The 27,956-nt window shown below is 33.8% G+C and overlaps 1 protein-coding gene across 1 annotated transcript in view; it reads right to left on the bottom strand.

Moving 5' to 3' along the window:
• The window catches only part of HDAC9 (histone deacetylase 9), a 938,635-nt gene that overhangs the window by 50,281 nt on the left and 860,398 nt on the right, over positions 1-27,956 (bottom strand). Inside the window, exon 24 of the mRNA XM_047696020.1 lies at positions 16,558-16,691. Coding sequence (XP_047551976.1) covers positions 16,558-16,691 — 134 coding nt within the window. The remainder of the gene's footprint in view (positions 1-16,557; positions 16,692-27,956) is intronic.

Below are 27,956 nucleotides of genomic sequence, written 5' to 3'. Positions count from 1 at the left end.
TATTTCAATGAGGGCTAGTTTATTAAAGTATTTAAATCTATATACCTAATTTTTATTGTCTTCTTTCTCAATCAGTTTCTGAGAGGTGTATTAAAATCTGTCATTATGATTGTGGTTTTGATTATTTTTCCATTTGTTTTTTCAGTTTTTGCTTGATATGTTTTGAAGCTGTGTTACTAGATATATAACTCTTGAACTGTTTCATCTTCTCAGTTAATAGAATATTTTTAGCACTATGAAGTATCTCTATCTCTAGTTCTTTTTTGTCTTAAAGTTCACTTTATCTGATATTAATATAGCTACATGAGCTCTCCAGTTAATTTCTGTAGCTTAATTTTTTCTTCACTTCTATATATTCAAACTTTATTATTATATTACATAAAGTATCCCTTTAAACAGCACTTTTTTATTACAATGTGATAATCTTTGCTTTTATTGATAAACTAAATTAATTTATATGTCTTTTGTGGAACTGCACAAGCTGATTCTAAAATCTTATATGAAAACACAGAAGGGACAAATGTAGCCCCAAGACTATCTTGAAGACAAAAAATAACTGGGAGATTTTTTCTAACAGATATCAAGATTTCTTATGTAACCACAGTAGTTAAGGCAATCTAATAATGTCAAGCAGACAAACAGATCTGTGGAATAGAGAAGCATCACCATGAGTATACAGACAAGGATAGGTCTGTATAGGGGCCATAAGGAATAGATGAACTTTTTAATAAATGGTACAAGATCAACTGTATATCCACATTAAAAAAAAAACTGACTTCTACTTCATGCTACATATAAATATTCAATTCCTGATAGACTGTGCAGCTAAATGTTGCAGTCAAATGCTCTACCACTGAGCTATACCCCCTCTGTGCAGCTAAATGTTGAAGTCAAAAACAAAGCTTTAAGGAAAGATAGAGGAGAATATTTGAATGGCTTTGGGTACAAAGAAAACTTTAAAAGAATGCAAAAAAAACTAATCATAAAGGAAATGATAGGTTTGTACTACAATAAAATTACTTTTACTTATCAAAGGACATGATTAAAAGGATAATTAGATAAGATATTTCAACACATTTAACCAACAATAGAATCCATAAAGAACTGCTCAAATCAGTAGGAAAAATGACAACCTGAGAGTGGAGAGAAGACTTAATAAGTACTTCAAAAATGAAATATACAAATAATCAAAAAGTAAATGAAGATCTGATTTACTTCATTAGCATTTTGCCAAGACAAAACCATGATGATATACTATCACATATCAAAAATAATGTCTAAAATTTTATTTTATTTTTTATTTTTTTTTAAAGATTTTATTTATCTATTTATTTGACAGAGAGAGAGAGCACAAGCAGGCAGAGAGGCAGGCAGAGGCAGAGAGAGAAGCAGGCTCCCCACTGAGCAAGGAGCCTGATGCGGGGCTCGATCCCAGGACTCGGAGATCATGACCTGAGCCGAAGGCAGCGGCTTAACCCACTGAGCCACCCAGGCGCCCCAATGTCTAAAATTTTAAAAGACTGACAATACCAATATATGGAACCAATAAACAGGAAATATACAGAACAACGGAATAGTCATATGCTACTGGTAGGAGTATGAGTTGTGACAACCACTATGGAAAACAGTTTATTATTATCTATAACAACTAAACACATGCAAATCCCACAACCCAGCAATACCTCTGTTAGATATATATTCAGCAGAAATGTGTGTACAAATGCATCAAGAAACACACATAAAATCCATTATAACATTGTACGTAATGGCCCCCAAACTGAAAAATTCCCTATATTCATTAAAAGTAGAATAAATTTTAAAAATGTAAGTAGAATAAACAAACTATGGTATTTTCCTATTCTTTTTATGAAGTGTAGTACTATATAGCAGTACAAACAAATGAACTATATAGCTAGTTGCAATAACATGTATGAGTCTCACAAACATCATACTGAGCAAAAGAAGTTATATACAAAGATATATATATATGGTTTCATGTATGTAAAGTTAAAAAATGGGTAAATTTATTATGTTAGAAAACAGGAAATTGGTTACTTTCAGAAAAGAGAAAGGGAGTACTAATTGGGAAAGAAAATATGGGGCCTACTGAAGTGATGAGATTATTTTATTTCCTGACTTGGTTGATGATTATATATGTGCTTGATTTGTAGTATTTCATTGAGTTGTACGTTCATACCTTATACAGTTTTCTGAATATTATACTTTACAGTTAAAGACATTTAAAAAAGAGAGTATGTTTTCTGACATAAGGGAAACTAAGTCTGGTTCTTGAGTACATATTTTTTCTACTATACTATTGTGCATTTTAGGAAAAAAGTGAGACTATGAGTGTTTCAGCAAAAATAACAAGTTGTATTCTTAGATACAGGCTACGAATTCACTTAAAAAGGGACTGAGAGATGCACTATAGCATGCATGCAAAGCAACACAGAAAAAATTCAGAAAGGGTTTAGTTGTCAGGATCAAAGATATTGCAGAACTTTGGAATAATATGATGATCAAGACCAAGAGGATAAGGGAAGTAGTTTGCCACATAGACCTGACCTTCCAGGCGGATGAACTATTATCAATTCCCCAGTGAGGAGGGATTGGGGGTTAAAACTCAACCTTCATTTAACTAATTATCTTAGAGATGTTTGCAATTAGCTATACATGTTTAATTTGATTGCTTAAGTAAATCTGGTTATAATTTTATCTACATTGTGATTCATGAGTCACTTTCAAAATAATCCCTTTTATTTATTTGAAGTCACTGAAATCCTTGACCAAACAGATTGGGGGGAAAAAAAAAACTAAATGAGGATGGATTCCATTGATAATCAAGTTACTACACTGACAGACTACTAAGATTATTCAGACTGAGTCTGCCTGAATCCTACCTACATGTGGATAATAAAGGGTAATATCACATGGCAATAAAGAAACATCTCTGGCCAAGAGGAATGATATAAATCTAACAAGTCTTATGAGGTATCAGGAAAACCAAGAAACAAAGGGTAAGTCATGACCATGCAGCCCACATAAGATATTAAAGGCACCTTGAACAAAATAAGAGGGACACACAGGCTAAAATCTGAGATTATTATTGAGGTCATTGTTCTATTTAATGCTGGGGTTACCCTAACACTGGGGCACCTGGGTGGCTCAATCAGTTGAGCGTCTGACTCTTGGTTTCTGCTCAGGTCATGATCTCAAGGGTTGTGGGATGAGCCCAACATCAGGCTCTGTGCTAGAGGGGAGTCTGCTTGGGGATTCTCTCCTCAAACCTTCTCCAACCCTTCCCCCCACTCCCCCGCCAAATCTCTCTCTTTCTGTAAAATAAATAAGTAAATACTAAAAAACAAACAAAACAAAACAAAACAACTACCATGACATAAAATATCAGCTAATGAATGGAAGAAGGAAGATTATGAAGAAGTCCCTCTATTCATTATCATATTCAAATAGTACTCCATAGTTTCTATGATATTGAACTATGGCAAGTTTGGACTTAGTGGCATAATTAAACACCTGTAGTAAGAACTAGCTAAATAATTAAAAATGAACTTAAAGGTGAAAAGGAGGCGTAGTGGTGTACTGGGAAGAGGATAATGAATGCAATAAATTGGATAATTCACACTATCAATATTTTTAAGTCCTGAGGTAAGATTATAGATGTGCAATACAATGAGAAAACATTTCAAACCACAGGTGAGTTAGGGAAATAAATAAATAAATACATAGGTGCATGTTAAAATGAAGTTTCAGTAACATTGAAGGGAAGTCTGCTCAGTGCTTTATGTGTAGTTTCCTAACACAATGCCCAGAGTTTAGATATTAACTTTTATAACGAAGGCTTAATTTATTCTATATGCCAAAAACCTTGTTTTCTTGTCCTTGTTTTTCAAATAAGCTTAAATTTGATAGTTATACTTGGTAAGTCATCTTGTTTGATTGTCTTCGATCCTATTTTTTTCCCTCTGCATGTGTTTTTAAATTTTCTCTTCTTTAATCTAATTTGCATTTTAAGCTGCTTTTCCTTGGGGCTTTTGCTTGTTTGTTTGTTTGTTTAATAAAAAAGATTTGTATTATACTCTTTTCCAATGTCAATTTTTCTGCTAAGAAGACCTGTTTCACATCATGTAGCAGTGGTATGCTGGTAAATGTTTAACAGAAATAGCTGTAATTTGTAGCATTTGCTGAATTCCATGCTATAAATATTCCCACCAACGCCTATTTCAAGATACCAGTGTGATGTGACTGAACTCAGATTTGAGTAGAGATATACACACACTTGGCTTTCACAAGCCACTGAGAGCTCCAACATATCACTGATGGACTATTGTTCTGTATATTGATAATCAGAGGAAAACTTTGCCTAATGATTATTTCCTTAAGAAACTCTTTTTTTCTTATATGAGAGTCTGTCTTTTTCAAAAATTACATACTTTGTTGTTATTTTACCCCAAAGTATGGTGCTTATTTAAGTCTTCCATATTTTCCACAGAAATTCCAATTCCTTATCATATTCCATACCACTGATCCAGCCTCATTATTTACTTTTATTCCATTCAAAGTAGCCTTTCCTCTGCCAAAAACAAAACAAACCCAAAACAGAGCCACCCACAATTTCAAGAAGTCTTAATGTCTTTATCTATCTATTTTTACTATAACAGATAAATCCTTTCCTTTGATTTTTGCTTGTCAAAATCTCATTTTTATTTAAGACCAAGGTTAAATATTACCTCTATTAAAATATTCCTCCATCCTCATAGTTAAATACAAAAGGTCCTATATTACATTCCTAAGGTATTTTGTTAATATTGCTTTTAATGTTACTCATATTAGAACTTTTGGGAAAAAAAATAGATATCCAATAAAAGACTACTGAATGAATGGGAAGATAAAGGAATGTTGAAATATGTCTGTTTCACCACTAAAAGAAAATGCTTTCTTTCTTTTATTGGTAATTGGAACCCTATGAAGTATATAGGTTCTTAGCCCACATTCCTTTTAACACCTTCTGGAAATCCTAAAGACAAACAGTATATAACATCTACATGATGGAGTTTTGAATTACCAGTTATCTTCTACTTTATTTGGCATTTGCTAAAACAGATAACAACAACAAAACTATCCTCATATCACTTTGGCTCAGCTTCTTATAAACCTTATAGAATATAAGAAATGTAATATCATAGGCCATATCTACAACAGAAAGTATCTTTAAATAATATTTTCCAAAACATTTTTACTCTCTTTATTCCTACATTCTCTTTCAGAAAATGGATAGGATTCAGTCTAAGAAAAAAAACCTTAGAAAAATGTATTCTGAATTATCATACATTGTCCCTGTATTCAATTCTCCCTTTCTCTACTCATGAATTCCAACTATTTACGAGATTGTAAGCTTTGCCAGATTCACACCAATTCCCCAATGGAGTCGGTCATACATAATTTAAAGGATGAAAAGATGGCAAAAGTTCTTTATTTAAAATCTAAAGCAAACAAAGCCCTGATGACCAACTTGGACAGTACCATCTCCAGAGTTCACCTCAGCGGTAGCTGTCTACACCTATTAGAGTTAATTCAAGGGACTTTTTCAGCATCTTTAGAGCAAAAAGTCACCTTGGGAAGATATCAACATATACAATCACTAAGTGTAACCACTACTGCTGAAATTCAAGTCAGAAAAAAACAGCTGAGCCACTCAACAGAAGACTGCAGTTATTATAAAGAGGAGGGGAAAGGAGAAAAAGAAACAGAGAGAGGAAGGCAAGAAGGGAAAGTGGGAAATAAAAGAGATAGGAAGGTAAAAAAGGAGGGAAGAAGGGAGGGAAGGAGGGAGAAAGAGGGGCACCTGAGTGGTTCAGTTGGTTAAGTGTCTGCCTTTGGCTTAGGTTATAATCCCAAGGTCCTGGGATGGAGCCTGCACCAGGCTTCCTGCTCAGTGGGCAGTCTGCTTCTCCCTCTCCCTCTGTCCCTCTTCTTGCTTGTGCTCTCTCTCTCTCTCAAATACATAAATAAAATCTTGAAAGAGAGAGAGAGCGGGGGAGAGAAAGAGGAAGAGAGAAAAGAAAGAGCGAGGGAGAAAGGGAGAAGAAGAAGGAATGAAGGAAGGAGTAAAAGACAAACCTTAATAAGAGTGAAGGAGATGGAAAAAAAACTATAGTCGATATTTTAATAGCATCACATGGTGACAGATGGCAGCTACATTTGCAGTGAGCAAAGCATAACATAGCAAAAGGCTGAATCACTGCTATACCCTTGAAACCAATGTTGACATTGTTTGTCAACTCTACTCAAATAAAAAACATTTTAAAAAAAGAAAAAACATGCCATAGACTCAAATATAAGGGCTGAACCTTTCGTACCAGAGGCTGTAGCATCATCCCAACAACTTCCACATTGACAGCAATTTGTTTTTTTCTCTAACAAGCTTAAAACAGTCATTTATTCTGTTTTGACAGGTGGCCTTTTAATGGCCATGTTTCCAACTTACTACCCAAGGCTCTTCCTACTATATGTCATCCCCTTTCTTTTACCTGCCTAAAGTTTTTCAATGTTTTCGTTTTAGATTCCATAGGAATGCCAACAGCTTAAGCTTTTCTCACCTCTTGGAAACATTTCCTTCAGGGGAAGCAACCCAGGGTGCTGTTAATTGGCTTTGCATAACAGTAGGCAAATTTGTCCTTAAATTAACTGTGCCACTGTTTGCTGCCACCGCCACCAGCACAAATGCAGACTACCAAAATCATTTTCCCTGAGAACCTCACACATATTTCTATTACTGATTCTAAAAATAATGTAACTATTTGTATAAAGATCTCTGATGCCATTTCAAGCAGCCTGACTCTTCTGATTAAGATAGTCACTTCAATTTCTTGCAAACCCCAAGCTGGTGTTTCTAAGTGCTTCACTGAAGAAGTTCAAAAATATTCATCGTACACTGATTGGACTGATAAATCTAAGTTCTGATCTTTGCCAAGAGAAAGAAAAAAAAATGCACTTATGGTATGTCTTCAAAGTCAGTTGCCTCAAGGAATTTTCTGTACCATGCTTAAACCAGTTTTTATCCAATACTATATTATTTTGACTGTCCTCGTGCATATTTCTTAAAAGGACAGGTAAAAGATGTTTTGGTAACTAGATCACTTTCATGATAAAAAATATTTAAAAGGAAAAATACCTATTTTGGTTGCATCACTCAGATAACTTAATTTTTAAAAAATTAAGTTTTTTTGGTACCCATCTATATATTTACACTAAGATACAGAGCCAAAAGTTTCTGCTGATTTTATAATTCCTTTGAGTTATGTAATACATATTATTCTGCTGATAATAAGTCATATGAAGCAGCATTTTGCTGTACTGACATGGCCTGGCCAAGAACAACAAGGAAAAGAAATAGCATTCAAAAAACTGGCAAAATGTTTATGAATTCTAATCTTCTACACATGAATAAATACCTCTGACAAAGTGCAGAGTCCCTCAAAAAGGCCCTTCTTGACCTTCCTAATTTGAGTTCAATTGCACGTTCAGTGTTGAGAAGCCAAGGCAGGTTCTGCCAATGTTTTAAGCTAAAGCTTTACTACATTTTGCTATTTGTAAAAGTGAAATGCCAGATAATAAGTTATAATTGCCCTATTAATCACTTGAAAAGGGAGTTTAGAGGGAAACTGGGATTTGAAATTGCAATAATTGGTATTTGAAAGATTTTTTAAAAAATTCTCTTACCTAGACCTTACTACATAAAACTACTGTGAAAACTACATGTATGCACTTTTTAAAATGATGAGGTACATGCAATATGCCTTATTATATATTATTTTTTTCTAAAAGAATGAAATTTAAAACTTCAATGTAGTCATGCTGTTAGTCATGATGACCTTTGAACTGGAAAAAATATATAGAAAGCCAGACCTTGGATTATAAATTATATTGTCAATGAAAGTGAGAAGAACTCTTTGTTTCTTAAGTTGTTTCAAGTATTACATTTTCATTTCCTTTTTTCAAATGAATTATAATGCACAACACACATGTATTTTTCTTCCATTTTTCATTAACAAAAAAAATCTTTCTTTTCCTAAGCTTTGTTCCTCTGCATACTGATAGATGTGACACACCAAAATTTACCTTTCAAAGTTCAATATACCAAATCCATCTGTTTCCCTTAAAGTATCTTGTGGGGAAATTTATAATCTTATTTATATTCCAAAGAAACCTCAATGGGAAAAAAGATACAGAAAATCAGAAATCATTTAAACTTGTCTTCCTTTATTTCATGATACACAAATTTTAGATTGTGCTTATGCAATTAAAGATAGTCAATGAAAGAAGACAAGGTGGTATTTAGGGTATTATAATAAATAAAGCAAATTTACGGTTAATAAAGCAGATATTACGGTTGATTAAACTGTCAATATAGCCAAAAATAATCATTTCAGTTGTAATTTACTGGAATTTTTAGTGCCTACACATCCACATGGGCATCTTTAAGACCGACCAATGACATTTTTATCCCTTTCTCTATCTTGAGCCTGGTCTTTTTAAAAATGCAGAGAAAAGGTACAGTAGGTTTGAGAATAGGGCCCAAACTTTAAATTAGGGGGATACTGTTCTAAAGCAATGTCACTAATTACTCTACAAAAACAGTCTGTTTGAGCTCTAAGCATAGCCTGTATAATAAAATGACCACAGACATCCCAGTCAAAAGGTCATGTAGTGGAAGGAAGGTACAAAACACAACCATTTAGCTTTTTAGTATATTCAGACAAATTAAGAAAACCATGTAACTCACACAACTGACTAGAATGTATTCTGAAATAAGTCATCTCTTAAAGAAAGAGACAACACCAAAAAAATTATTCCACTCTCACTGGAAATCCTCCCTTGGAAGAATAAAGTAGGCCAAGTGTAAAGATTACTAGCACAAAGAAATAGAATCTCATTTGAATGAATGTGCTCAAAGAGAACCAGTGAAATCCATAATTTCCTTTCACATAGTTGGAAAAGTACTTGGCTTTTGCAACTGGGTAACATTTTTTTCTGAGCAGGTCAATCATCCATGGAGCTACAATCCACAACCTACTGTGATTTTCTGCACATCTGGCATAAGCTTTATAATGTAAATATTAAAACCAGTCTGCTTCTCTAAAATGTTTCCATATTTAAAATCAAGTAAGTTGAGACTGTAGGTGAATATGCAAAATATGTTTTCTGGTAGGGAAATAGAGCAGCTCAACATTAACTGACAAGACAGAAGCAGCATTGTTTTTTGCATTTCTTTATTGCCATACGTGCAAAAAAAAATGCCCAACATTATTTTTTAAATCTTTTGTTCACAGGAAACTCAGAAGGACTCTAATATTTGGAAAATATTAGACATTCTGAACTTTGTGTGATCTGAAATAGCCAGGCACTAATAATAATAATCATTAGATGGCAACATCCTTGAGTTATTGTGCTGTCTAAAATTATACAACAGAGTAAAGACTTAAAGATTGCTCAAGTTTTCTTTCTCATCTTTTCCTTAAGAAAAATGTACATATTTAATTCAATAGATAAGGCATAATAGTCATGTTGAAGTACTACAGATTTGTAAGATAAAGATGACAATAAAACTTAGGTGTTCAGCATGCAGAAGAAAAAAAACACTTTTTCCCCCTTCATAAAAGACAAAAGCATAAGTCACTGTTAAAAAATAATATGCATGACAAATTTAAAAATGATTTTATGTTTATTTTATAAGCGGTCATATTGTAAGTTCATGAAAAAAGGTAAAACATATAAAACAGTCTTAACACTTGTATATATTCACTATAAAAAATAAAGAGTCACTCTGGAAAACTATATGAAATTTCCTCAAAAAGGTTAAGAAGAGCTACCCTGTGACCTAGCAACTACACTACTAGGTATTTATCCAAAGGACTCAAAAATAGTGATTCAAAGGGGCACATGTACATCAATGTTTACAGCAGCAATGTCCACAATAGCCAAAATATGGAAAGACCCCAGATGTCCATCAGCGGATGAATGGATAAAGAAGATCTGGTGTGTGCACACAAACACATTATATACAAATTACATGTACTATATATAAAATGGAATATTACTCAGCTATCAGAAAGAATGAAATCTCACCATTTGCAATGACGTGGATCGAACTAAAGTGTACTATGCTAATCAAAATAGATCAGTAAAAGAAAGACAAATACTGTATGATTTCACTCATGTGGAATTTAAGAAATAAAGTACATGAACATAGGGGAAGGGAAGGAAAAATAAAATAAGATAAAAACAGAGAGGGAGGCAAACCATAACAGACTCTTAACTATAGGAAACAAACTGAGGGTTGCTGGAGGGGATATGGCTGGGGGGATGGGGTGATGGGCATTAAGGAGGGTACATGATATAAGTAGTACTGGATGTTATATGCAACTGATGAATAACTAAATTCTACCCCTAAAAATAATAATACACCAGACGTTAACTAAATTGAATTAAAAGGAAAAAAAAACAGCTGTGAAGATGGTCACTGAGATCAGGAAAGCAACACAGGAACGAAGTGAAAATATCAAGAAAGAGATTGAGAATATTAAAAGGTACCAAACAAAAATCACAGAACTGAAGAATAAAATAACTGAACTGAAAAATTCAACAGAAGAGTTCAAGAGCAGACTAGATAAAATGAAAGAAAAGATAAGTGAATTCAAAGACAGGTCAGTGAAACTCATCCAGTCAAAATAGCAAAAAGAAAAAAAAAAGAATGAAAAACAGTAAAGATAGCTTAAAGGACTTACAGGACACCATGAAGCAAATCAAAGGAATTACAGGAGTTTCAGGAGGAGAAGAGAAAGGACAGAAAATTTATTTGAAGAAATAGTGGTTAAAAATTATCCTCACCCTGGGAGAGAAACAGACATCCAAATATAGAAATCCCAAAGAGTACCAAATTAGATGGATCTAAAGAGACCCACATGAAGGAACATTAAATTTTCAAAAGTTAAATACAAAGAGAGAATCTTAAAAACACCAAGAGAAAAGCAACTTGTCACAGATAGGGGAATCTCATTAAGTTTAAGAGTGGATTTCTCAGCAGAAACCTCAGCAGAGACCAGAAAGGAGTGGCATGATATATTCAAAGTGCAGTAAGAAAAAACTGCTGATCAAAAATACCCTACCCCAAAAAAGCAGTCATTAAGAACTGAAGGATAGATACAGTTTTACAGACAAACAAAAGCTGAAGTCTTCATTAGAATTAGATTGCCTTTACAAGAGTTGTTAAAGGAAGATCCTCAAGCTGAAATGAAAGAATACTAATAACATAAAAATGTTTGAAAGCATAAAATTCACTGATAAAAGTAAACATGTAATTAAATTCAGAATACTCTAATATTATATTGATAGTGGGAAATCACTTATAACTCTAGTGTAAAGTTTAAAAGACAAAAGTATTAAAAATAACTATAACTACAGTAATTTGTTAATGAATACACAATATAAAAAGTTATAAACTGTGACATCAAAAACATAAATTGTGGGAGGGAAGTGTAAAAATGTAGTTTCTATATACATTAGAGTTAGAATGTTATCAGCCTAAAATACACTATTAGAAGATATTTGCAAGCCTCATGGTAACCAAAAGCAAAAACCTATAGAAGTATGCAAAAGACAGAGAAATCAAAACATAACACTACGGGAAATCATCAATGCACAAAAAAAGATAGCAGGAGAGGAAGAAAGGACTATGCAACTGCCAGAAAACAGTAACATAGCAACAGTAAGGCTGTACCTATCAATTCTTACTTCAAATTTAACAGACTAAAATATCTAATCAAAAAACATAGAGTGGTTGAATGAGTACAAAAATAAGACCTAACTATATGCTGCCTACAAGAGAATAACTTCAGATTTAAGGATATACAGACTGTAAATGAAGGGATGGAGAAGATATTTCATGCCAGTGGAAACCAGAAGAAAGCAGGACTAAGTATGCTTATATCAGAAAAAATAGACTGTAAGTTAACAACTGTAATAAGAGACAAAGAATGTCATATGATGACAATGAGGTCAATTCATCAAGAGTATATAACACTTGCAAATATGCACCCAACACAGGAGCAGCTAAACTTATAAAGCAGATATGAACAGATCTGAAGAAAGAAATACACATAAATACAATATTAGGGGACTTTAATACCCCACTTTCAATAATGGATAGGTCAGCCAGACAGAAAATCAATAAAGAAATGCTGGACTTAAATGATGCTTTAGACCATATGGACCTAAAAGACATATACAGAACATTCTACCGAACAGCAGCAGAAAATACATTATTCTCAAACACATATGGAATATTCTCCAAGAAAAATCATATATTAGGCCATAAAACCAGTCTCAGCAAATTTTAAAAGACCGAAATCATTCCAAGTAACTTTTCTGACTACAATGGCACAAAACTAGAAATCAATGACAAAAAGAAAACTGGAATACTCATAAATATGTGGTAATTTAACAACATGCTCCTGTACAACCAAGGCATCAAGAAATGAAAAGAGAAATTTAAAAATCTTGACACAAATTAAATAGAAACACAACATGCTAACACTTATGGGATGCAGTAAACAATATAAAAAAATCAATGCAACTAAGAGCTGGTTTTAGGAAAATATACGCAAAACTGATAACCTTTAACTAGACCAAGAAAAAAAGAGAAAAGCCTCAATTAATAAAATCAGATTTGAAAGAGAAGACTTATTACAGAAATCCAAAGGATCAAAAGAAACTACTATGAATAATTATACATCAATTAGTTGGATAACATAGAAGAAATGTATGAATTCCTAGAAACACAAACTCTACAAGATGGAATTCTGAAAAAATAGAAAATATGAACAGACCAATAACTAGTAAGGAGACTGAATCAGTAATTAAAAACCTCTTAAAACAGAGAAGTCCAGAATCAGATGGCTTCACTGGTGAATTCTACCAAATATTAAAGTGCTAATATCCATCCTTTTCAAAACTGAATAGGTGGTAACATGTCTGAACTCATTTTAGGAGGCCAGTAAATCCCGGTTACCAAAGCCAATAAAGGACACTACAGGGAAAGTAACTGTACTCCAATATCCCTGGTGAACACAGATGCAAAAACTCTCAACAAAAATATTAGCAAACTGAATTCAACATTACTTCAAAAGGACCATACACTGTGATCAAGATTTACTGCAGGGATGTAAGAATGGTTCAACATACACAAATCAACCAATGTGAAACAATACATTAACACAATGAAGGATAAAAGTCATATGATCATCTCAACAGATACAGACTAAGCAACTGACAAAATTCAACATCTTTCATGATTAAAAAATTTCAACAAATTCAGAATAGAAGGAACATGCTTTGACATAGTAAAATGCCATATATGACAAGCCCAGAGCTAACACCTTACCTAAGATCAAGAACAGGACAAGGACGCCTGCTTTTGCTACCTTTATTCAAGATAGTATTTTAAGTATGATCTAGAGCATTTAAGCAAGGAAAAGAAATAAAAGGTATACAAATTGGAAAGGAAGAAGTAAAACTGTCTCTAATTGCAGATGACACAATATATATGGAAAACCCTAAAAATTCCACCACAAAACTATTAGAGTTAATAAACAAATTCAGTAAAGTTGCAGAAGGCAAAATCAACATAAATAATCAGTTTTTATGTATCAACAATGAATTATCTGAAGAAGAAATAAAACAATCCCATTTACAATGGTATAATAAACAATAAAACATTTAGAGATAAATGTATCCAAGGAAGTGAAAAGTCTATACACCAAAGACTACAAGATACTGATGAAAGAAATTGAAGAAACAAATAAGAACAAATATGCCAAGTTCACTGATGAGAGGAGTTAATGATAATAAAACATTCAAGTTACCCAAAGCAATCTATAGATTCCAATCCAATCCTTATTAAAAGGTATTTTTTTATAGAGATAGAAAAAAAAATTCTAAAACTCATATGATACCACAAAGACCCCGAACACACGAACGGATCCTGAGAAAGAACAATAGTGCTGGAGTCATTACACTTCTTGATTTCAAATATACTACAAGTAATCAATGCATTATGGTACTGGCATTAGAAATAGACACTCAGATCAATGGAAAGAAGAAAGGGCCCAAAATAAACTCATGCATATATGGTGAATTAGTTTTCAACAAAGGATCCAGGAATATACAATGGAGGAATAGTCTCTTCAATAAATGATGTTGGTACAAAAAAGAATAAAAGTGAACTCCAATCTTACATCACACACAAAAATCAACTTAAAACAGATTAAAAATGTAAATGTAAGATCTGAAACAATAAAACTCTTAAAAGAAAACATAGGGGGTAATCTCCTTGACATTAACTTGACAATGTTTTTTTGGATCTGACACCAAAAGTAAAGGCAACAAAAGTTAGCAAACAAACAAACAAAGTGGGAGTACATCAAGCTTAAAAACTTCTGGACAGCAAAGGTGAATAAAATGAAAAGGGTTTAACCTATGGAACAGGAGAAAATATTTGCAAACTGTATGTCCTATAAGAGGTTATTATCTAAAATATACAAAGAACTCATACAATTGAACAGCAAAACAAAAAACAAACAACAGCAAAAAAAAAAACAAAAACAAAAACAAAGGCAAAACCCCAAATAAACCAATTAAAAATGGGCAAAAGGCCCAATTAGATGTTTTTTCAGAGAAGACATATAAATGGCCAACATGTACATGAAAAGGTGATCAATATCAGTAATCATCAGGAAAATGCAAATCAAAACCATAATGAGGTATTACCTCATGTATTATCAAAAAGAAAAGGGTGAGGATGTGGAGAAGAGGGAAACTTTGAGCAATGTTGCTGGAAAGGTAAGATGTATAGCCACCATGGAAAACAGGAGGATATTCCTCAAGAAACTAAAACTACATGTTTTATGCTGTATGATCCAGCAATCTTACTTCCAGGTATATAGCTAAATGAAACAAAATTACTATCTTGAAGAGATATCTGTACTTCAATGTTTATTGCAGAATTATTTACAATTGTCAAGGTACAGAAACAAACTAAATGTCCATCAACAGGGGTGCCTGGGTGGCTCAGTCATTAAGTGTCTGCCTTTGGCTCAGGTCATGACCCCAGGGTCTTGGGATAAACCCCTGCATCGGGCTCCCTGCTCAACAAGGGGGTCTGCTTCTCCTTCTCCCACTCCCCCTGCTTATGTTCCCTCTCTCATTGTATCTCTCTCTGTCAAATAAATAAATAAAATCTTTAAAAAAATGTCCATCAACAGATAAGTGGATAAAAAATGTGGTGTATATATGTGTATATATATATATATATATACATATATATATGTATATATATATACACAATAGAATATTATCCAATCTTTCATAAAGAAGAAAATCTTGTCTTTTTAAAAAAAAGATTTTATTTATTTATTTGACAGAGAGATCACAAGTAGGTAGAGAGGCAGGCAGAGAGAGAGAAGGAAGCAGGCTCCCCACTGAGCAAAGAGCCAGATGCTGTGGGGCTCGATCCCCGGGCCCTGGGATCATGACCTGAGCCGAAGGCAGAGGCTTTAACCCACTGAGCCACCCAGCCGCCCCAGTCTTGTCTTTTTTGATAACATGGACAAACAAGGAGGGTATTACACTAAGTGAAATAAGCCAGACACAGAAAAAAAAAATATTGCATGGTATCACTTATTCTGACCACTCCCCCACTGAAAAAAAAGCAGCCGAACTTGTAGAGACAGAGGATAATAGTGGTTGTCAGGGGCTGGGGTGGGGGGGAGGGGAAAAGGAGATAATAAGATAAGGGGGGTAATAAGGAGAGGTTGATAAAAGGTTTTAAACTTTCAGTTACAAGATGAATAAGGTTTGAGGATCTAATGTATAACATGATGACTATAGTTGACAATACTCTATTATGTAATTAAAATTTGCTAGGAAAGTAGTGTTCTCACCAAACAAAAGAACAAAGGTACAAACAAAAAGTATGTGAGGTGATGAATGCATTAATTTCATTTCATGGAAGGAATCATTTCACAATGTATACATATATCAAATCATCACATTGTACACTTTAAATGTATTACAGTTGTGTCAACTCTATTTCAATAAAGATGAAAAAAATTTTAAAAGCTTTATTTTCTCCCTTGAGCTAATACAATCCTATGGAAAATCTCAGGAGAAATTTTCTTTAAGTTGTCTGTTTTTCAGTGTTTCAATGATTATTAGCTGGGTCAATATACAAAGCATTTCTCCTCCCAAGAGTTATCTTATTTACTGAGCTCATGAATAACCTGACTGAAGGAAGTGATATGTAGATTAACTGGACAATAGTTATACCATATGACAGGAGCACATGTAAACTTCTTAAAAGCTTACCTTCTCTCTTAAAATTGTAAGAGCAACATTGTGCTTTCTGATTACATGGGATTAAAAAAAAGTGCATGCATATAATCCTAGTCCTTTCACCCTACTCTTGTGTACTTTTTAATTTTTTACCTCATTTCCTAGAAGGGCATTTACACAGGCTTCTGAGGCATCACAGATGGCTGTGAGATCATGTCCTCCTTCTAGAGCCAACACCACGTGTCCATCAGCCAATGTCATCAACTGCTTCGTCAAATGACCAAAGCCTATCATAACACAAACAGAATATTTCAAGTATTAAAAGAGAATATTACTAGAATCTAATATTGATTGAGCTTTTATTGTGTGTCCTTTCTCAGCATCTTCCATGGGCGAATTCATTTAATACTTACAATAACTTAATAAATCAGATTCCGTTATTGTCTATTTTACAATTGTGGGAATCAAAACCTGAGATCCCACAGCTAAGAAGTATAACAACCAAAATTTATACCAAACGATATGGCTCCTCACCAATGCACAGTAGTGCCTTTCACAGCACATTCTATATGTACCTGGATGAAAAATTTGATGGCATTTGGCAAGTGTTAATAAGGTAAATAATTTCTTATGGTTGATTTTTGTTTCTTGTCTCCCTCATGTCTTACCTTATAAAAGGAAGCTGTTTTTTTTTTTAACCTATCACCTCAAATTACTTAACTATCACATTAGATTTTTTTTAAATGAAGTTTTTTTTTTAAGGACTTAATTTATTTATTTGACAGAGATCACAAGTAGGCAGAGAGGCAGGCAGAGAGAGAGGAGAAAGCAGGCTCCCTGTGGAGCAGAGAGCCCCGATGCTGGACTCCATCCCAGGACAGTGGGATCATGACCTGAGCTGAAGGCAGAGGCTTTAACCCACTGAGCCACCCAGGCACCCCTATCATATTAGATTTTTATAGATATAATTTTGATTATAAAATAGTTGATAAATGGGGGCGCCTGGGTGGCTCAGTGGGTTAAAGCCTCTGCCTTCAACTCAGGTCATGATCCCAGGGTCCAGGGACTGAGCCACTCATTGGGCTCTCCACCCAGTGGGGAGCCTGCTTCCTCCTCTCTCTCTGCCTGCCTCTCTGCCTACTTGTGATCTCTGTCTGTCAAATAAATAAATAAAATATTTTAAAAAAATAGTTGATAAATGTAAAAAATAAATAACACCTATATATATTATAAAGTATAATGATATGAGAAATACCTGTTCACTCACCTTTCAATTTAAGGAAAATAATGTCAGCAATACTCTTTTTTTTTTTAATATTTTATTTATTTGACAGAGAGATCACAAGTAGGCAGAGAAGCAGGCAGAGAGAGAGGGAAGCAGGCTCCCCACTGAGCAGAGAGCCCGATGTGGGGCTCGATCCCAGGACACTGAGATCATAACCTGAGCCGAAGGCAAAGGCCTAACCCACTGAGCCACCCAGGTGCCCCTGTCAGCAATACTCTTAAAGCCCCTTGTGTATTTCTATTAATATCCTTCCTCCTCCCTATGGGAAATTAGGATCTTGACTTTGTGTTGATAATTCCTTTGCCTTTTTTTTTGAACTTCATAAAATTGGTTTTATATTTTCACAACTTGCTCTTTTTATTCAATATCTTGTTAGCTCACCTCTTTGATAAATGTAGCTATAGTTCTGTGCTATCTAGTAGGCCATATTATGAGTATAAAAGAATTTATTTACCCAATCTCCTGATGACAGATACTTGCATTTTTATTACAGAACTCCAAAGCTTTGTTATTAAAAATAATGCCTCCAGAACATTTTTATAGCACTTCTGTGGTTCACATGTGCAACAGTGGACTAAAACCATTGTGGCTTAAGATCTGCTAAATAATACTAGATTATTTCTAAAAGGCTATAAACTCTACTCTGAGAAGCAGTGTATGTAAGAATTCCAGTTTAGTCACATCCTTGCCAATGTTTGGTACAATTTGCCAAGCAAGTGAGTGAATAATGGCATCTTACTGTGGTTTCATTCAGTTCTAGGAGGGACCTTACTATTTCTACATTGAATTAAAGCTTTTATTATAAATAGATGTTAAATTTGTTTACACCAAGATGAGATTTTTTTCCTATGATTTCATAGTTGTTGTGAGTCACATTAATTAGTATTTCTAATTTTAAGCCATCATGAAATTTATGGAGTATAATAAGCTTTATTTTGATGTAATTATCTATTTTGTACATAGCTGAAATTGTTTTACTACTGCTTTGTTTAGGATTTTTTTCACCTATGTTCATGAATGGGCTTAATCTATAATTTTCCAGTCCTGTATTGGCCATGTTGAATTTGATGTGGTCAGGATCACCTTTTTTTATTATATGATTTTAGAAAGTTGGGTAGAAATCTCCTGGAAAACCATTTGAGTTTTGTGGGTTTTGAGAAAGACTTTTAACTATTGATAGAATTTCTTTAGCAACTATAGGGCTACTCATGCTTTCTATATCTTCATAGGTTATATTTTTCTAGAAATATATTTGTGTTCACATTTATTGAACTAAAGTTATTTATTTATTATCTTATTTTGAAATTTCATTTAGATGTATGTGGTCATGGTCATTATATTCTCAAAGTCTCTTAAGCTTTATTTCATATTTTTTGTCTCCTTCTGTCCTGAATTATAAGTATTTTTATTTCATATCTACCTTCCAGTCTTTCTCCACATGTGTCTAATCTACTGTTTAACATTTCTATTGGTATCTTCATTTCAGTGATTATACTGTTGAATTCCAGGTGCTCTATTTGGTTAGATTTCATAACTTCTTAGTTATTTTATAGTTTTTTACTCTTTGCTCATGGTTTTATTTCTTCCTTTTATTTCTTTACCCATAATTATTTTATATTCTGTATCTGTTATTTTAAGTCTTTATGGCTTAGTATTACTATTTGTTGTTTCTGCTGATTCATCCTCATGATGTCTTAATTCTCCTCTGTTATCTATCTATCTAGCTACCTATCTCATACACATGGAACTTCCAATGTGAGAAGTTTTTGAAGACTGAACTGAACTTGATATCTATTTTTGAAACCTGGAATGGGTGTGATTTTGTTTGCCTCTACTGGATGGCTGGGATACTATCACTAAGAGAAATTTAAATTCTTAGATTGCAGAGACTTTGCTTTTTTAATGCACAGTTATTGTAAATGTGGACTCCTAAAAACCTGATTACAAATTATCATGTAAAAAATGAGATTTAAAAAAAAATGAGATTTTTTTCCCCTTTTGTTTTCATTGCTTTTTCAATTCCCTCTATTTATAGCTCTAGCTAAGATATGTTTGTTGTTTTTATTCAGCAGTATTTCCTCTTCCATTAACCTTTTTTCTTAGAGTTGGCCCTTTCTTATTCCTTTCTTTATGCTGTTCTCCAACAAAACTTCTCCCTTCAGAGGTCCAAGGCTTTGACTCCCTTTTCTAGCAGTAGTCTGTTAAAAATGTTCAGGCTCTAGCCAGTAGAAGACTTTGTGATAGCCCAGGGCAGCCAACAGCCATAGTATTTGCTTACATTCCTTCATCTTTTTGGAAGTGATTCATAAATCTAAAAAGTAGTTTTGCTATTTTCATGTAGAAGTGTTTCAGGATGTATAGGCTGCCAAATATAAATATCTCTCATTCAACATTTAAAAAATTTTAAAATTGCATCCAACTTGCCCAATTTCAAGGACAAGTGCAAAAAAAAAAAGATAAGTGAAAATAAATAAAACTATGTTTTCAATATGGCATTTCATTTTTTTTGTTTTGTTTTGTATTGTGATTTACTTACAAAATTTCACCAAATAATAGTAAGTACCTTTAAAAAAAAATTGGCATTAGTCTTATAAAGGACATTAAGTTAATTCTTAAGCCTACAAAAATTGCCTTAGTAGCAATGTTCCTAGGCATATTATTTTAACTAAAATCTGACTCCAAAGCCCATATATAGTTTCTGATTCTACACATTCAGTTTGAAGTATAATCTAATTAGATTGACAGGAGGACCCAAGCAGTCCTATCAATGTCTACAAGAGGTGTATGTTAGGCTACTGATTACATCCCTCTAGCTGTACCACCATTTATTTATAATGGGACAACCGAGTTGCCCTATTATGCTAAAATATGATTCCTCTGGAAAAAACAAGGCATTATCTAGATTAGCTAGACTGGTCAATAGGATGAGTAAAAAGTGGCTGTCAGTAGTAAAAAATAGTTTCATTTCTTTGAACTTTTTCCTTTTCTGGACTCCTTATTTTTTTCTGATTTTGAAGGCTTTGAAGATTTTGGTTTTCTCTTGTTCATTGCATCAGTTTCCATAGAGTCTTCATCAGATTGAGTGTCATCTTTATTTAACTCTTCATTGTTTTCAGTATCCAGTCTCTGGTTTGTCAGAAATTGGGATACAGATATGTGGAATGGAATGCAAGTGACACTCTGGAGTAAGAATAGTTTCAAGGACATTGTTGTTGAATCAGTGAATGATACCAATATCACCAGCTTTTATTCAACCTCTCAACATGAGTCAAGTGGAGCAGCCCATTCAGTAAATACAAACATATTCTCACCAAGGAAGAAGTAGATGGCATGTCAGGAAATGAGGACAGGGAAGAATTCAGGAATTAATTGGTCTGATAAAGCATACAAAAATTCCCATTATTTGTATGTGCAATGATAGAAATCATCCCAAGGTTCAGTCTTTGGTTCATTATTGCTTTGATCTTTGCTTTCAAAGACCCTGAATTGAACAGATTAAGGGTGCTATAATGTCTACTGAATTTAAAGAGGGTTTGAAGACCCTCCTTCCAGCTATGAATGAAATAATTTTGGGAGCCAATCAAGGTATCAGACAGGTTTTACACAATCTGAGGATGTGGTGTGCATGAAGTAAGGCACTGACCTATGACCAGGTCAGGGATGATTCTCACAGAGCCAAAAAGGATATCAGACTGGGCTCATTTGATGATTCCTGGAAAGTGTTTGTAGCTGGAGAGGAGACTGCTCATTTGTCACTTGTGGACAAGTCAGATCTCTTTTTTCAAGATCATTCAATAGCACCCCTCTTTGTCCATGAGAACTACATACATGTGAAGCTTCCAGCTTCAGGGGGTAACATGAAAAAGCACCTGATGCTTTTTAGCAGAGCAGCAAATAGCATATGTGATGATGACCTAGTGGACCATCACATGCAGAGTAAGCAAAACTGGAGTCTTCTGCCCACACAGGCTATTTATGCCAGTGTTCTTCCTGGAGAGTTAATGAGGAGGTACATGACCCAGTTTCCTACCTTCCCAAGTTGTTGGGGAAGCACTCATCTACCAGCAAACATGATTGTATTGTGAAGGACCTAGTACTGCACCTGAGTCTCAGAGCTTATTCCAGAAAAAGGACTGTAAATGTGGATTATCTGTCACATAAAAGGAATGCACTTGTCCAGCCCATGCATGACCTCACAAGGGGTAGAAGGAGTACAGGATTATTATTGCTCTTATGGATTCCTACTACCTGATGAAAGAAGACTTTGAGAATATCATGGAAACTGACATCTGGGGAGTTCTAGTCCCTTCTTCAAGCGGGATCACAAGGTGAAAGCAGCCTTCAAAAGAACTTACAATAAGGAAGTCCACCTTATTCCATATTCACTTCAGGCAGTAAAGACACCCAGACACAGCACAGGCCTGGCACTGGCATATCATTTTTTTTTTATATGCTTGAAGAACTTGCAAGGAATAAACATTTAATTTTTATTTATTTATTTTTTATTTTTTTTTTAAAGATTTTATTTATTTATTTGACAGAGAGAAATCACAAGTAGGCAGAGAGGCAGGCAGAGAGAGAGGAGGAAGCAGGCTCCCTGCCGAGCAGAAAGCCCGATGCGGGGCTTGAACCCAGGACCTGGGATCATGACCTGAGCCGAAGGCAGTGGCTTAACCCACTGAGCCACCCAGGCGCCCCAACATTTAATTTTTAAATAAATTATATTTTTAATAATTAATGGAATATTTTTTAAGAGCAGTTTGGGTTTAAAGAAAAACTGAGAAGAAAGTACAGAGAGTTCCCATGTACTTCACTGTCATTTCCTCTATTACTAATATCTTGCATTAGTGTGGTACATTTGTTACAAATGATGAGCCAGTATTGATATATTACTGTTAACAAAAGCCAGTGGTTAGGATTCACTCTTTGCATTGTATGGTTCTGTGGGGTTTGACAAATGTATAATGTCATGTATCTACCATTATAGTATTATATAGTACAGTTTCACTGTCCTAAAAATCCCGTTCTCCACCTATTCATCCTTCCTCTCTACCACCAAACACTTGCAAATTGATTACCTTTTTCGTCTCTGTAGTTTTATCATTCATTTTTCAAATTTTTTAGCTTCTTGTTATCCATTCTACAGTACAAAGAACAATTTTTTCATTTTCCTTCATTTGTATGGTACTTATAATATTTAGAATATTTCTAAATCCATAAAAATGTGAAAGAATAATCTTGAATATGGAAGTGCACACTCTGCAAGCCTGCCTGGGCTACTTTCAAACCTGATCTCTGTTCTTCTTTAAAGCACTGTGGTCTTTGTTTGAGAAGAAAGGAATTCTCAGAACAAAGTTGATAGAACTAAATGAAAGCCTATTAAGTATTGAAATAACTAGACTTACCAACCAAACTTAGTTTCTTTAACTTTGGAACAATAGAATAATATAATCTTAATCTTTGGAATGCACTGAGATATCCACCCAATAAACTGTAACTGTCCAGAATTTCAGTTCTGCTCTAGCACTTGAGGTTAGCCAAAAATAAGATTTCACTTCCCCACTGCCTTGAAGCACTTCATTGTTGATTCTATCCACTTAGCTACTATTTTGATAGAAGTCAAAACAGTCGTTTTACAATTACTGTATGTTTCTAAATAGCTGGCAAAAATTATTCTAAAAAGTATTTTAAAATTAGATAAAAACTCTTTTCAAGTACTGTAATGTTCCTCACTTTTTATGGACCTCATGATGATACCAATAAGAGTCTTTTTCTTGGGCCACTTAGAAATGAGTATGACCATACTAAACTCCCTATATTCTTATATGATTACTATAAAAAGAATGCTAAGCTTTCAGAAAATGTGTAATGCAAAGTTCTGATATCTAATGCTTAGAAATGTTCAAAGCTAATGGCACGTAGTAACGAGTTCCATTCCAGAAGATTTAAGAAGCAAGAAATACTCAGAATACTTAGAGGCAAAAAGGCAAATATTTCTGCTAATCATATTGTTAAATATTCAGAAGTTTTTACTATACTCTAAACCAGGGCTATAGTGAGAACTTAAAACACACAATAATAATAAATTGAGCCAGTATGCCATATCTTTCATACTAAAGGGTCCTAACAATTGAGCATTCAGTTATCTAAAGTCATTACTGAGCAGATCAAATCACATGGATTTAGAAAAAGAGAGAGAAAGCCTCAAATCTGATTTAAGTTCACTCTTTCCCATGGAAATAAAAAAAAAGTCCCATAAAATACCAAATTTAGATGGGATAGTAAAAAGTGGAAGGAAAGAATGGAATGAAGCTAATCTTTGATCTCTATCCAAATTCCTCTTTCTTCTACCTACAGGGTTTATTTCCATTCACATGTTAGCCATGTGATTTTGAGCCACAGACTGAAGCAACTGAACTTTTGAGTTATACATGCACAAAAGATTCAAGTGAAATAAAGAAATGAATTTCTATATTATATATATAGAATTTCTATATTATATATATATCTGTGCCCTCTCTTCTACTCCAAGTAAGGAATTCAAGAATAACTTTTTAGCCTTGTTAACCTGATTTCTACTGTGTCCGTTACTGTTGTACATATATATGAGGTACTTAAAAAGCCAAGCATGGCTATTAATGTCAAGGTATTATTTATCAGGACATTTGAGATAAAAGTTTCAGTGGTGTGTGTGTGTGTGTGTGTGTGTGTGTGTGTGTGTGTGTGTATGTATAACATTTTTAATAGGCATAATCGCAAGTTGCATTTAGTACTTTTTACTCCTATCTTCACAAAAGCTCACCCAGCATGTTATAATAAACTTAACCTGAACAGTTGAAAAATTCTACTGAGACCATAACTAGCAATGCTTTTCAGAAGGGGATTGGAGTGTCCTGAGTGTCAGGGCTATGGGAAAGAAGTGATCAAGTGGAAAAACGCATCTATATAACATGCTGCATCTCAGGCCCAAGCCATCACCAGATAGGGTGGTATCACCAGATAGAACTAGGTTCTTAAGGTCTACATATATACATTTAGCTTCTGGATTATTTGTGGGGGGATTGGGGGTAGAGTTTAGGGAGGAGCCTGTGGAGTAGCAATATGGGCAGATTCAGGTTAGTTACTGAAATTGGTATATATTCACTGAAAATGAGACTTGACAGTCTTCCCCACTACCTTACTGCACTGACTAAAACAGAATTCTTTAAGTAATATTTTTTCAAAGTGAAATTTGGCACCTTACACTCTTGAGGAAGTCTTCCAGAATGAGGCATTAACAAAAGTACTAACACAACTATACTACTTCTACTACACTAAGGAATCCTGTATGCAGCCTGGCTGTTTCAAAAAGAATTAAATTAATTTAATCTAATCAGCATTAAATTACAAGAATGAGAATGAAGCTACATTGTAACAAGTCATTTCTTTTCATGACCAAACAGCTGAAGTGGTAACTACCAAGAATGAAATGCCACTCAGAAGAGAACTGGAAGGGCATTTTCACTTAGAAATCCTGTTCAGTTCTGTTGATTTACTAGAAGCAAATAAATTGTTTCTGAAAAGAACCATACAGTAAGTTGTAAATATGGCTGTGGTTCAAATTATCAGTTTCAATTTTATTTTCTGATATTCTATGGGTTATTACTCCTGGCTATATGTCTTACTGTGTCAGCAGTTTATTAGTTCAGAAAAGTTGTTTGAAATGAAAAGTTGCTCAAAGGAGTCTGAACAATTAAACAATACAATTAAAGTGTATTTAATAACCAAGTTATAGGTCAAAAAAGGATTCATTCTTCAAAAGTATGTCTCAAACACTTCTAATGTTTCCCAAATAGTTCCCAGAGCATAGTGGTAATGAAACGAAACACTAAGTAGCTTTATTTTAATTTCCATAAAAAAACTGTTTTGAACACCAAAATTCATATAAGTTCATTGTAGAAAATTTGGAAAATAATAGAAAATAATGAATAAATAGTAAATAAAATAGTATTTTATATATATATGTTGTTATATATGACATAAATGTATTATCTAATAATAAATAAATAAAAGGGTAGTAAACTAATTATAATATATACAATTATAAATTCATAGTCCTACCAACCAAAGATTAGCCAATTCTACTTTTGTGGTATTTCATGTTTGTTGTTTTATTTTAAAAATAAAGCAGTATCATATTATAACTTTTTAAAACTTATACTCACAAATGTCTGTAGTGGGAAACCTTTTTTAAGTCCTTTACAATATTATTTTCAATGTATTAATATAACAACAATACTCTGTTTTTAGATATTTAAGTTGTTACTAGGTTTTCAGCTTTGTATATGATTGCAAATAATATCCTCTTGTATGGTTAAAGTAGCTACTTCATAGCATTTATTTGACACCGGTATTATTATATATTATTTTATAATGGAACGAGACCTGTTCCTTTCACCGTCAATGTTTCTCTCCTTTTTTTAACTTTTCTTATCAGTGATGAGATAAACATTAATAGTAAAGCATATAAAGGAAAAACAAGAACAAAGTTCCCAAACTCTACATATACTTCATTTGTTTAGATGTATTCATGGGGCACCTGGGTGGCTCAGTGGGTTAAGCCGCTGCCTTCGGCTCAGGTCATGATCTCAGGGTCCTGGGATCGAGTCCCACATCGGGCTCTCTGCTCAGCAAGAAGCCTGCTTCCCTCTTTCTCTCTCTCTGCCTGCCTCTCCGTCTACTTGTGATCTCTCTCTGTCAAATAAATAAATAAAATCTTTAAAAAAAAAAAGATGTATTCAGCAATGCCTATTGTGGATAACTGAAACATTATTATCAAAGCCCAGGGAAATGAGATATACTCCCAGATAATCTGTTTCTTTTATGAAATTACAAAACTACTGAATTGGAATTCTCTAGGGAAGTTAAGATGGAGAGAATTCTGTTGTACACTGAGGAACTCTCTCCAACCCACAATTTAGTTACCTTTGCTATTTTGCCATCCTGTAATAGATTAGACTCTAGAATCAGCAACCAACTGCCAGAGAAAGTACCTGGGTCATGATTCACTTGGTTATACAGAGAGACTGTCTGTTTATACAGACAGACAGATAGACACACACGTGCACGCACGCACACACACACACGACACAAAGTGATTGATTAGACAAGTAATTTTATTTCTACTTATATTAATCTCTTAACTTTACTGATATCAGTCTCCCACTGCAAGTGTTTCTCCACAGTTATTTTTTTTCTGCTGAGGAAAGCTTCAAGTAAAAAAAAAACAACCAGATGACAGAGGCAATCCTCACCCCCATATCCGTTCAGGAGAGGTAGTAGAGTACTGACAGCGTCTTTGAAATAGTGACAACCTATTATGTTATTGATTTATATAATTTTTGTAACTCTGATATAGTTAAAAAGTTTATTCATTTTTTAACACGTTAGTGTTACTCATTCATTTTTTAACACTTTAGTTTCATTTGGGCCTGAAATGTTTTTGAAGACCTCATTGCAGATTCAATATTATAGGGATCAAAGGAGACACAATTTTGTCCCATTTTAACTTGAAATTTAATTCTGCATATCTATTAGCATAATTTCTATAGTTAAGTCTAGAAAAGATCACTGAAGAATTCATACACAGTTAAGTATATTAGAGAAACTGTAGCCATTTTCCTCTCTAAACCCCTTCATCATTAAGTTGCCATATTGTTCTTTGGGAAAATGCAGTCAAACTCAAGTTGAGAGAGAAGTTTGGGTAGCATGTGGCTGTCTCATGTATTGTGAGACTCTAGCAGGACTTCAAAGCAGAATCTGATTGTTACAGATGGGAAGAATGCTTTCCACAGAAATACCTTTTTAAGACTCATGGTGCTGTAATTCATATGGTAGGCACTTGTGATTCGTTCCTGATGATGTTGGGATCATTTAACTCACAAAACCATTGTCGCTACCATAAAATCCTTTCATCTGTAGCCAAAAAGGTTTATTTCATGCAAATGAAAAATTTTCATTAAAGTATTACCTTAATAATGGGCAAATATATATATTTTCTGGTCATGTTTAAAATGTAAATTTATGAACATATTCTGAAGATTCATTTTATGCTAAGATCTTTATTTATTTGATGTCCTCAGACTCTCTCCAAGTTCACTGAAACCGGAAATCAATTTTAGAAGAAATATGGAGATTATTATCATTAAATCTTTCAGTTGGCTTATTCTAAGCAGCCCTATAAATATTGCATATGTTTTAAAGAAGGTACTTTCAACTATTCCAGTCA

This window comes from Lutra lutra, chromosome 11, assembly GCF_902655055.1.
Source record: "Lutra lutra chromosome 11, mLutLut1.2, whole genome shotgun sequence".
NCBI classification, from domain to species: domain Eukaryota; kingdom Metazoa; phylum Chordata; class Mammalia; order Carnivora; family Mustelidae; genus Lutra; species Lutra lutra.
The sequence above is the reverse complement of the archived record's forward strand: the minus strand, read 5'-3'. Positions and strand labels throughout refer to the sequence as shown.